Source organism: Dendroctonus ponderosae, unplaced genomic scaffold, assembly GCF_020466585.1.
Source record: "Dendroctonus ponderosae isolate FM_Combo_2020 unplaced genomic scaffold, Dpon_F_20191213v2 Dpon_F_20191213_5, whole genome shotgun sequence".
In the NCBI taxonomy this organism is placed as follows: Eukaryota; Metazoa; Arthropoda; class Insecta; order Coleoptera; family Curculionidae; genus Dendroctonus; species Dendroctonus ponderosae.
Genome location: NW_026018715.1, coordinates 592,728 through 604,933, shown reverse-complemented (window position 1 = coordinate 604,933; position 12,206 = coordinate 592,728). Strand labels below are relative to the sequence as shown.

The 12,206-nt window shown below is 34.6% G+C and overlaps 1 protein-coding gene and 1 long non-coding RNA gene across 6 annotated transcripts in view; one reads left to right on the top strand and one right to left on the bottom strand.

The window, feature by feature from the left end:
- The window catches only part of LOC109545057 (chromodomain-helicase-DNA-binding protein Mi-2 homolog), a 47,063-nt gene extending 37,232 nt beyond the window's left edge, over positions 1-9,831 (bottom strand). For 2 of the 5 annotated variants that reach the window (XM_019915540.2, XM_019915543.2), the window contains exons 1-2: positions 9,654-9,831; positions 721-818 (exon numbers count right to left, since the gene is read on the bottom strand). In XM_019915540.2, the coding sequence (XP_019771099.2) occupies positions 721-818; positions 9,654-9,690 (135 nt within the window). In that variant the 5' untranslated portion in view covers positions 9,691-9,831. Of the gene's footprint in view, positions 1-720; positions 819-9,444; positions 9,579-9,653 lie in introns of those variants that run through there. The other 3 variants (XM_019915541.2, XM_048666683.1, XM_019915542.2) reach the window with 3 other exon arrangements.
- A 48-nt stretch (positions 9,832-9,879) lies between these two features.
- Positions 9,880-10,400, top strand: LOC125504540. The gene is made up of 2 exons (XR_007281561.1): positions 9,880-10,278; positions 10,345-10,400. It is a non-coding gene; the product is annotated as an uncharacterized LOC125504540 (long non-coding RNA).
- Positions 10,401-12,206: the final 1,806 nt, after the last annotated feature.

Sequence of the window (12,206 nt, the reverse complement as noted above, 5' to 3'; positions counted from 1 at the left end):
CATTTTTTCGGCTATCCATAGAAGCTCGTCCTCGACATCCCGTCGGAACTGGAGGGCTTCCTTCTTCTTCTCCAGCAGTCGCTGTCTTCCGATGAAGGGCTGCTTGATGAGCTGGAAGCGCTCCTCCACTTTGCTCTTTTTCACCAAGATTTCGTTGATGTCCTTGTCGGGTGCGGCTGTTTCCAGATGTTTAGTTTGCTTTTCCAGCTTATCGACTTGGCGCGCCTTGACGGCCATTTGCGTTTCGATCATTTGCCAAATCCGACCCCGTGTCATCGCTTTCGATTTGTTTCTCGAGTTTGTTCATCCATGAGTCGATGTCGTCGCAGGTCTGGTGAATCAGTACTTCGCGATTAGCGTCAAACAGTCGTTTACCCTTCTCCTTGGTGGTTTGTTCCAGAACATCGAACTGATCGGTCAGTTCCTCAATCTTGGGCGAGATTGCGGTTGTATATTCCGGCTTCTCCTTGGCGAGTTCCCAGTTATTTCCCAAAATTATTTAAATTATTTAAACTTAGTCAAAGAGATTAGGTTAGGCGCTTTTAACAAGGAAAGCAGTGAACTAGACATTCCAATAACTACCATTTCGTTAAAGAAATAAGGATTAACCTTATTACTGGATGACAGTATTTATAATTTCCAAAAACTCGCACTTCTTCTTTTCACCATAATCAATTACTCTAAACTAAGATATTAAGAAGTATGAATCAAATAACATACCATTATGGAACTTACCCCTCCTTTTGGCGGACCCTCGTCCGACCCATCGTCATTATCGACTAGCTCCGTGGCTTCCTCAGCAGCTTCATCTTCGCCTCCTGAAAATGAAAATTTGATAAATTAATTTACGGCATGGGGAATCGGGATGGCCGGTATTTAACGTATACAAATGGAAAAGACCTATGTCCAGGAGTGGACTCAAACGGGCTGAAGAAGAAGAATACTGTGTTATATGAATATAAAATGCGATATACGAAATAGCAAAAATCAGGCAATGAAATAAAAATATGTTGTAAGGAGATAGGGGTGGTCGGTATTTAACGTAACCGCTAAAATAAGTGTTCCAGACGTGTAACCTGTAACCCCAGTTACATATTGCCAATTTAACCGGTTGTATTTGGAACCGTCTCATAAACCCGAAAAAGTGATTCGCACTTCGCAGCAGCACAGAACCGATGCGACACCGTCGAGCCATCTATCCACTTGCAGCAGTTCCAGAAACCATTTGTCAACGGAAAATATGTTTAGTTGAGCGATGCCTTGATGATTGTGTTTAGCACCTTCGTCTATAGGAATTATTGTTCAGTTCTCCAGAAACCATAATCGGTCGGATCAGTGAAATGTTTTTTAGCTTCGGGGATAATATAATTCAGGATTTTTAGTTTATAAGTATTACTGTTAATGTGGATGATTTAATGTTATTGTTGACTTAATAACACGCGTAAATAATTCAAATGCTGTTACAACTGTGGTGCCCCATCAATTAGAGGAAGTTCAGTTAAAAGATAGACAAGAAGATTAATAAATTTTTGAAGATTTTGACAAAAAATCACACGTATATTAGTACTTCTGTTCCATGCAAGATTATTTTCCAAAGCGGGTGCTATCATAAACGAGCGAAGAGCTACACTTAGTAAAAAGCATACGCAAAAAATTTTAAATTAACATTTTAAATGAAAATGCGCTTTTTAAACCTTTTCGCAATGTAAAACGTATATTTTATTTAAACCATTCAATTTTATTCATTAGATCATTTCTTTTCCTTTAAGTTACTTATGACCCACGTTTTGTTTTTGTCTTAATAATATATTATTTGTAGTTCGCCACTGCTAAGAATTATTTTTTAAATAAACTAAACCGTTATTTATCATCACTATTTCTACCATCATCATCATTGCAAATTTTTAATAAAAAAAACATTTTGAAACCGAGTCCCAAAGTGAAACAGCAACGTTGTAACATGTTCCAGAGAAACAACCGTTTAGCACACCTCTAGTTTATAAGTTTTTATGTTTGAATAAAAAATCTAAACCAAACCAAAACATGATTTTAATTCTTTTGGGGTAAATGTAAACATGAACTTAAATTAATATGTTACAGGCATTAAACCAAATATCAAATGTTTTTACATTTACAACTTTTATTTTATAATACGAGCTCTATAACTATATGTTCGGACGACGGCCAAAATTCTAATTGAATAGTCATGTTTAGTTTAAATATTTTTTTTTCTTTGCAGTTGAGAAATACGGTCCATACAAGTTCCCAGGCATACAGTAAAATGATACATTACTTTCTCATTTATCAGCCACTACAAAATAAAATAGTAGAAATGTTAAAAAATCCATGACAAATAAATATTCGGACGTGTATTTGATTGACCGGGAAAATCAATATTACGCATGCACCTGCTATAAAACTAAGTGTTTAGATTAATATCTGTTAGTTTGAGTTGGATAAGTTTCATACTTTCACATAAAAGCATGAGAAAATGACGCGTGGTGTTGCAACATATAAAAAGCTACGAAAAACTAACATTTCTCAATACAGCAAAGACAAATCAATGAAGAATATTTCAAATGACCAAAATATTGTTCGTTGTGTTATAAAAAAAAGTTCGGGGAAACTGGTAGTGTTGCTGTGCTAGTAAAAGTTCAGGTCGACCCCGTATTATGTACTGAAAGAGAACGTCGTGTACTTGTAAAGATCTGCTGGTCCAACAGAAGAGGTACTTTACGAAAAATTCAATCTTGCCTGAAAATTAGCAGGTACGTACCAAGGTTCCTAGAGTATACAGGTTGCCTGGTAATCCTGAGCGGAGAGTCGCGACCGGAAGGTGTCGTCACGTGTTTGCCGTTTTCAATTTCAATACAGTGGATTATAACGTTACTACTTATTAAAATACGTTTATTTTTGTTAAAACAAGAACGTTTTTGCATCATTGTGTTCTTTCGATAAGTACTCAACCCAACATGGAACAAATTAGACTTTTGAGGTAATTTTTCTAAAATAAATAAAGGTGGACACCTTTTCATATCAGGTAAAAGATATTAATTACCATAATTAAAATGTTTGTACCTGTATTGACAAGGAATTTGAAATGTTTTCGCTTTAGATGCCGGGTGGACTTGTGATGCCGGTAGTGTGTCTATATTTCGAAATGTCAACCTGTTCTCATAACCTCGAATTCTGCGGTGTTTGGTGTTTACATAAATAATCCATACAACACCAAACATTTGAACTATTGAATTATTTTCCTGGAACCACTCTCCTCGCTCTTTGTTGGCGTGAGTTATTTCAGCTTCTGCCATTTCACTGTAGCATTTCCCTTGAACTAATCGCATATCCGCAAATTCGTGAAAGGAAATTCAAAGTAAGTCACAGTTTGACAAATTATTGTTTTTATTGACAAGGGTTATCCACCTGTAACTATCGGTTAATGATAGAAAACATCATTGTCGCTGTGATTTTTCATCAAAAAATTGTAGAGGAGAACTTTTTTGATATCAAAAATTTTCGTAATTTGAAGCAAAGATCTAAATAATGCTTAATAACAAAGTTGAAATTTGATCTTCAACTGTTAAAATCTTCTACAAATTTTCGAAAAATTTTTTTCAATATCTTTCTCGTACTCCCCAAGTGAGCCTCTATCACCCCTTAAAAGGAATGACGCCAATTTTGAATCACCCTGTATTATAACATAATATGATACATTAGGCGCCAAACACACTGTTTACAGTAAATCTGTGGAACTATGGACTACGCTGCCTTGGACCTTTGTGCAAAACAAATCAGAGGCCTTTCATAAAGACTGTCTAAACCGGGGCTGGGCAACCTTTTTTGGGCGGCGGCCCATTTTCAAAATATTTTTTTTCCTGCGAGCCGTACAAGTCACCACTACTCTACGCGTATAAATATTATTAAAAATAAATATAGAAAAAAACTATTTTTACACATCAATATCACACAATAATATCAGAGAACAAAAATTTTACAAGTCTTAAAAGATAAAAAAATACAATTCCAGTCACATTATCATTGATTTTGCAAAATTTCTTAAATAAATTATTTGCATCAAAATTATTTTTATATACATTGTTAGATTGCATTGTGTGTCAAAATTAACTCTAGTTGTAAACTGTCTGGTGTTTTTACAATTTCAAATATTAAATTGTCCATTCTTTTGCATAAAAACCTTGAAACCGACGACAAAAATTTTCATCCAGTACTTTTAGTGACTCAATAAAAATATTCGAAGGACATTGTTTGTTGTTTTTGGTTAAAAACGATTACACAGTAGGAAAATGACAATAATTATTATTTTCAAGTTGAGAAAGAAACAATTTTGCAAGGATCCTCTGCAACAAAGTTGCAGAAGAAGCTGTATAATATTTAATTATTTAAATTTTTTATTAATCATGTCTACCAAACCAGTATTCTGACCCGTCATGTTCTTTGCACCGTCAGTTGTCACATTTTTTTATTTTCTCCACTTGAGATCGTACATGTTGAAAAGATCTAATAGTTACAAAAACATATCTTTACCTCTTGTATTCCCATGGGAGCTTTTTAATGCAGCAAGTTCTTCTGTTACACGAGATTGTTTATCAATTATTGCACGGATAAAAATCAACAATTGAGCGGCGCTAGTTAAATAGTTGCTTTTATCAAGTACTAGAGAAAAATACACGAATTGTGAAGATTTTTCTTTTAATGTATTAAACACATTAATTGATATATTTTCAATATGTTATTAAATTTTTTAATTTTTTTCAGACAAATTTCGTGAACAACTGCCAAAATACATTTTTTAATGAACTCTCAATCCGTAAATGATAAAAAATGTTCAGCAATTAATTTCGAAATATGTAAGGACGTTTTGACCAATGCTGAACTTTGTTCCTTACATTTTTAAAGAACGTTTCTAACTTCTTCTAACTAACGTTTCCTCTTCTTTTTAAGAACGTGCATCTAATAATTTTTGTAAAATATCAATTTTATTTTGTGTCAATTGAGATTCATATTTATCATATTCACTTTTGTGCTTCGTGTCGTAGTGGCGTGTAGAAATGTATTTCTGATTACCTATTGTAGTGTAAGGTCATTCGGTTGTCAATTTGAACGTGTTTATGTGCATAATGCACATATGAACATACAGTAGCAAACTCACAAGTATACAGTACCCGTCTTTATCTGAGCAAACTGGCGAAACGAAAGAATTGAAAATGCTATACGCTACAGTTGCTAAGCGAGCCGTCGTATTCGCTGGGGATTTCCCCAAAATAGGTTTGCCACTATGCTCTTGTTAGCGCGCATTTTTGGCATCGGCCACATTTCGGCACGTATACGCTTAAGTTTGTTGCTTTTTTCCAAAATTTTATTGGTGCTTTGGCGGGCCGCATGCCGCCCACGGGGCGCCGGTTGCCTAAAGCGTATTTTACTGTACGCTTTAGACCAGGGTAAATTAAAAACCCCAGTAAATTTTCTCCAAGAGGTTATATGGGGATATGAGTAGTAAAAGCATTGGCAAATGTAATTTTGTTGATGGAACTGTAAATGCAGAAAAATACCAACAAATTTTATGAAGCAGTTTAACTCCAACTGCCGAATAATACTTTGGAATTAAAAATTACATATTTCAACAAAATGGTGCGCTTTTTCACACAGCTTAAACGACCTAAAAGTCGTTTGAAGATCATCATTTCAAAGTTTTATGGTGGATCTCAAGCAGTCCGGACTTGAACTTTATGGCATCGAACGACGAAATCATTGCGTAACGATCCTCATCAAATAGGTTCTGGGATTAAAGGCAAAAAAACTAGATTGGTGGCAAATTTGAAATTCGCTCACCCCAGAAAAATGCCAGACTAGTGGATTTAAAGGCAAAACGTATAAAAGCCGAAAGGTGATGTTACTTCTTATTTAAATTCGCCTTAAAATAGTTGTATTAAAGTGCGTCCGAATATTTATTTGTCAGTAAGTTTGTTACATTTTTGCTAATTTGCTAGAGAAAAAAGCAGAATAAAAAAATATTTTCTTTTGTAAACCTTTACGCGGCGTAAAGGGATAATGCATTTATTTTTCAGTAGAAGAAACAAAAAAATATATTTAAAGTAAGTACATATAAATGGTTTATTTTCCACTCGTTGAACATCGTCTGAACATATAAAGGGTGTTCCAATAAGAACGACGGTTTTAAAGCCACAGTTCGTAAAATGCGTACAATTATGGGCCATCGGAATGCTCCAACTGAAGCACTGTGAGAAAATTAATGAAGAAGTTTCAGCAAACTGAAGTGAAAACAGAAACGCGCGTTCGTCCTGATCGCGCGACTGAAAATATCGCAGCAGAACGTGCAAATGTTGAGAAAAGCCCAACCACATCAATTCGGCATAGAGCTCAGGAAATTGATGTTTCCACAACCACTATGCATCGAATTTCAACAAAAGATTTAAAGCCTCATGCGCGCAAAGTTAAATTGGCTCAAAAGCTAAAGCCAGAAGCCAGAGCCTTTGTTGGTTGGATTTTGGAACAACGACAATTGGACGGTGAGTTTTTCAACGAAAATCATCTTTCGTGACGAGGCCCATTTTCATCTTGATAGCTTCGTTAATCGACAAAATTGTCGGATTTGGGGTTCGGAAAATCCACAAGTGATTGTTCAGAAACAGATGCATCCAAAAAGAGTCACTGTTTGGTGTGCATGTGGACTGGAGGCATCATCGGACCATTTTTCTTCGAAAATGCAGTTGGTCAAGCATTAACCGTGAGTGGTGTTCGTTTATCGTGAAATGTTAACTAACTTTTTTGTGCCAAAATTGCAAAATATGGACCTCAACATCATGTGGTTTCAACAGGACGGTGCAACATGCCATACAGCCAAAGAAACTGTTGAATTACTACACGAGTCAGTTTTTTAAAGTCACAAGTTTATGTGAGCAAAGCAACAACGATTGAATCTTTAAAAGATGAAATTCAACGCTGTATATCTGAAATACCGCAAAGTACGCAACGACCCTTGACAATTTTATGAAAAGAGCACGTCTGTGCCAGCAAAGCCGGGCGGTCATTTGTCCCATGTCTTATTTCATTCATAACCTCATGCTGTGTACTTCATTTTTCAATAAATGTTTCAAACTTATGCCACACATATACAGGGTGGCCATTTTCTGAATGTATGGGTAACTTCTACATTTTTAAAGATAGAGAATCCGTTAAATGGGGAAAATTGGGCAGAATTCGATTGCCTATTCATTACCGTTTTCGAAATTTAGGTACCCGACCTGGTTCCTGAAATATCCTGAAAAGGTATGAAATCAACACTTTGTTAATTATCATATAATTCGTAAACTGCTTAAAGTAGAAAAAGTTAAAATTGTCTTTGGTAGAACTTTTTCCGTTGAATTCAATAAACTAGCACTTGTTGTCATAGTCAACTTGATTTACGAGATAAAAAATAAACTTGTGTTTTTTTAAATGGTAATCATAGTTGGCTGTGGGCCTTTTAAAATTCTTATTTTTTTCTGACTTTAACGATATAACTGTTTGTATGTTTTTCTTCTTTTGTTGCCGTAAAACTTCAAAAGAAGATAAAAATGTGTAGTAGGCGATGGAAACAAGAACTATATTATCACACAAAGCACAAAACAAAAATGAAATAATTAACAGACACAACATGTTTACTGGGCTAATAAAAATCATCATCTAATTGAAAATAGACGCGATCAATGTGTTTTTTTTTGGTGAATGTCTGCTGGGGCTTTTTTAGTGATAAACTTATTGGTCCATTCTTTTATAATCACAATTTAAATATGGAAAGATATTTACACTTTTTACCAAATGAATTTGAAGACATGTTGAATAGTTTTCCGTTAGAATCGTATCGCCAATTGGCATATTTTCAACATGATAGTGCACATTCACACAACTCACGAGTTGAATGTGAAGATGCCAAAAAATGCCTGGACGTAAACGGAAGTCAATTTGAACATTTAATTTAAACGATTCATTATTGTTTTGTGCTTTGTGTGATAATATAGTTCTTGTTTCCATAGCCTACTGCACATTTTTTTATCTTCTTTTGAAGTTTTACGGCAACAAAAAGAGAAAAACATATAAACAGTTATATCGTTAAATTCAGCAAAAAATAAGGATTTTAAAAAGCCCACAGCCAACTATGATTACCATTTAAAAAAACATAAGTTTATTTGTTATCTCGTAAATCAAGTTGACTATGACAACGAGTGCTAGTTTATTGAATTCAACACAAAAAGTTCTACCAAAAACAAATTTAACTTTTTTTAAGTTAAGCAGTTCAGGTAATAAGTGATAATTAAAAAAGTGTTGATTTCTTGCCTTTTCAGGATATTTCAGGAACCAAGTCGGGTACCTAAATTTTGAAAACGGTAATAAATAGGCAATCGAATTCTGCCCCATTAACGGATTCTCTATCTTTAAACATGTAGAAGTTACCCATACAAAGATTCAGAAAATGGCCACCCTGTATAGGTACTTATGTTTTATTTAAAATTTAAATCCGTCGTCCTTATTGGAACACCCTTTAGTTGTTAGGGCTCGTATGGTAGAAGTATTAGATGTTTCTGATTACTCCAAAAGTCGTTGGATAAATGTAAACATTAGCAACTTCTTTAAAATATTTATTTTCCAAAATTGAATTTTTGTTTCTTTTACTTCAACTCACTACAATGTAAAGCAGCTTGATCAATTATAGTAAAAAATCTGTAAGTCGAAAAAAGATAATTATCTACTTTTTGAGCGAGGATAAATTTGCAAGATAAATGTATTTGTCAAAATCATTTACTTTTACCTCACTCGACCCTAAATAAATCTGTTTTTCCATTTTTGTAGCATTAGTAACCCTTCAGTTCATATGGTCAATTACGGTCCAAACCTTATCTGACAACTATTAAAATGTGGCCAATAACTATGCATTTTTGCACCTTTAGCAATTTATGGTACCTCTAATTTTGTATACCAAGTACAATTAACCTACTCAACTTGCTTCTAGGATATTTTTAATTGCGTTATGGTTTTTTTAATTAAATTTTCTTAACTGGCCAATAATTGAATAATTTACCCAAACTAATTTTTTTAAATGTTTACACAATTAAAATTAGCAATTTTCAGCTAATATTAGCCTCCGTAGACGCAGACATTAGATTTGAGGTGCTGAATATAATTACGCAAATTAACTGAACATTTCTGATTGGAATCGTATCGGGTAAACCTTGACCATTGTCAAGCAAGTGTCATTTCGAGTCCTACACACAATAACGTAAATACCGTAGATGCCGAAATAATCGTCAACAATTATGAATAATACAAATGGCTATTTGCAAGCTGCCAATTCTTTGTCTCATAGCCTCCATTTTGTTAAGGGACCGCATACCCTAGCCGCGCTGTCACTAAAATAATGAAACCCACCTGCATTTCCCCACATGATTATCTAAATTAGATAAGTAAGCATGGTATTCAGTGTAAAATTTACACTTTTTTGCAGATATTAGAACTGGATACTGACCACAATAAATACTCCTTATCACAAATAAAAAGAATGTTTCAGATGAGGTATTCTTTGTTAATGGTAAATAACGCTATTTTTCAAGCATGCACGTAATCAAAACAAAACTTACCGGCGAAAGATTCCTCCACTTCTTCTTCAGACGCCATTCCTAATCACTGCACTCGCTGAATAAGCTTGATATATTATTAAATCGTTCTTACCCGATTTCAAAAAACTTTTGCACAACGAAAAACTTGAATATTTGCTGAAAAACTGTCTTTCCTAGCACCTAGCCGCAGCCATAGTTTGTAAGCTATATCATATGTCATATGGCAGATGACACATGTCACCGTTTTACCAATGTTGCCAGAACTATTTCAAAAACCACAACCAAATCACCCTAATTGTTAGAGCGCGCACGTCACAAACAGCAATGAGCGTTTTCACGCCATTAGTGACGTTGTAATGACATTAGATGTGTTGCGGTAGATCAGGTTTTTAATCAAAACATTGAACCTTTTGCATCGATATTTTCGGAATTTCCTATTTTGTGTGCCTTTAACGTGTTTAAGATCTGTATAAAGACAATTTATTGGTGTGGTATGTGGTATGAAACATCTCACATAGTTTATATCAGATCTTTACCATAGCTTCTCGGAAATATATCGATTTTACTTTGTCATTTTTCTGTTATACTTACAGCATCAAGAATATTTGGTGGTTCCCAATTGAAGAATTATATTTTCGGGCAAAAAGTAAGAGATGCACTAACAAAAAGTATATATTTATATCGATGTACATTCAAATAGAATCTTTTATAGAGGCTGTCGAGCACGTCGGTGATTAATCAGAAATAAAACACTTCGTATGGGCTTAATGATTTTATTTGCTTTAATGCGCGATTATTGCAATAGGGATATTTTATATACAAATCTGTGTAAACTAATATTCTAGAAATATCACATCATTATATGATTTAATTACTAAAGTTGTGACTTGTACGAGTTACTTATTATATGTATGTACTAACGAGATACTTGCCTACAACTTTATACGCTACAAAGTACTTAATATCTTAAGTAATAATTATCTTTTAGAAATTTTAGATTTCAGTTTCCTCAGACAGTTTTGTAGCATAGGTACATATTAACTCGATTTAGAATTAAGTTATGCATCACTCAAATCAATATTGGATTTTTAAATAAAAATTATCAAAGCATATTAATTTATTTCATTCATACTAATACATATAAAAATATAAAATAACATATACGTATCATTACTAATTACAACATCCCAGGAGATTACTGGAGCCCCATTAGCTGGTTGCTCAACTTTAAATATTGTTGCACTGATTTCATCATTGCTGCAAACCCACCCTTCTAAATTTAAAATACTTAATAAATCTTTACATGTATCAAATGTTGTAAAATTTACTAGCTTTCTGTGCTCTAAATATTCTCGTTTACTTGCTACATAGCTTGTTGAAACTTAACCTTGTTCAATTTTTATAATTTTTCACTTTACTTTTTCGATAAATGGTTTTCCTTGACAATTAATTGGGACAATCTGGAAATTTACTTGGTACCCTGGCATCTTTTAGCCGGGGCAAACTTATCTTAATAGCAACGATATCACCGGTTCTTGAGCCCTGTTGAGAAAACCCCTGTATAAAATCGTCAGTACTAAAATGTCACACACTCTGCTATTTACACTTGGCACAAAGTTGTTTCGGGGAATTGCGTTGACCCATTTCTAGTGCAAAGTTTTGTCTTAGGGAAACCTAAAGACCCGCGCTTTATCATTGTTTGTATAGTTCCCGCGGCACCCAGGGACACAACACAGGCGTCTTTAAGAGATCTTTAAGATGCCTAGTGCAAGACGTCGCGTTAATGCGGGACATAGGACGTCGTCCCAGTTTCGCTGAGGATCAAGAAACAGATACCGATATGGAAAAGTCTGTTCCTGTTATCGATATTTAAAATAACATGTGATTTGAAATAACAGGGCTCGCCTACGATGCTGGTCCCAGTACCAGTACAACATCTGTAGTCCATACTGACATGGGATTTCAATATTTCAACAAAGCAAAAAGGCAAATACCTGCGTTTTGATTCCCCGCGGTGTTTTCAATTGGCTTGAGTTTTAGTGAAAGGAGAGATTTTATTATCATGAAGTGGTAAGGTTTTGTATGTATAGGAGTGGGACGTGGGACCTGATGATTTTTGAATCTATGCACCCATGATTCTGCAAATAGCAATATTCAAAGAACAGAAAATATGGGGAACAGCAGTAACAGTCGACTCCTATATTTTCTTTAATGCGACCACAGAACATACCCCATATACATAGGGGGGATATTTTGTGAATGCGACCAGGTCTGTGAGTCACAGGATGTGACTGTCTGTTGTAGGGATGATACGAAAGACTTGTCACAGATATCGACATGGAACAATCGATACCTGTGACCGATATTTAAAATAACATGTGATTTTAAATAACAGGGCTCGCTTTCGATGGTCAGGACCAGTACAAGATGGTATTTCGATATTTCAACAAAGCTAAAATACCTGCTTTTGTGCCTTTTGATTCCCCGCGGCGTTGTCAATTGGCCTGAGTTTTAGTGAAAGGAGATATTTTATTCTCGTGAAGTGGTAAGGTTTTGTATGTATGGGAGTGGGAC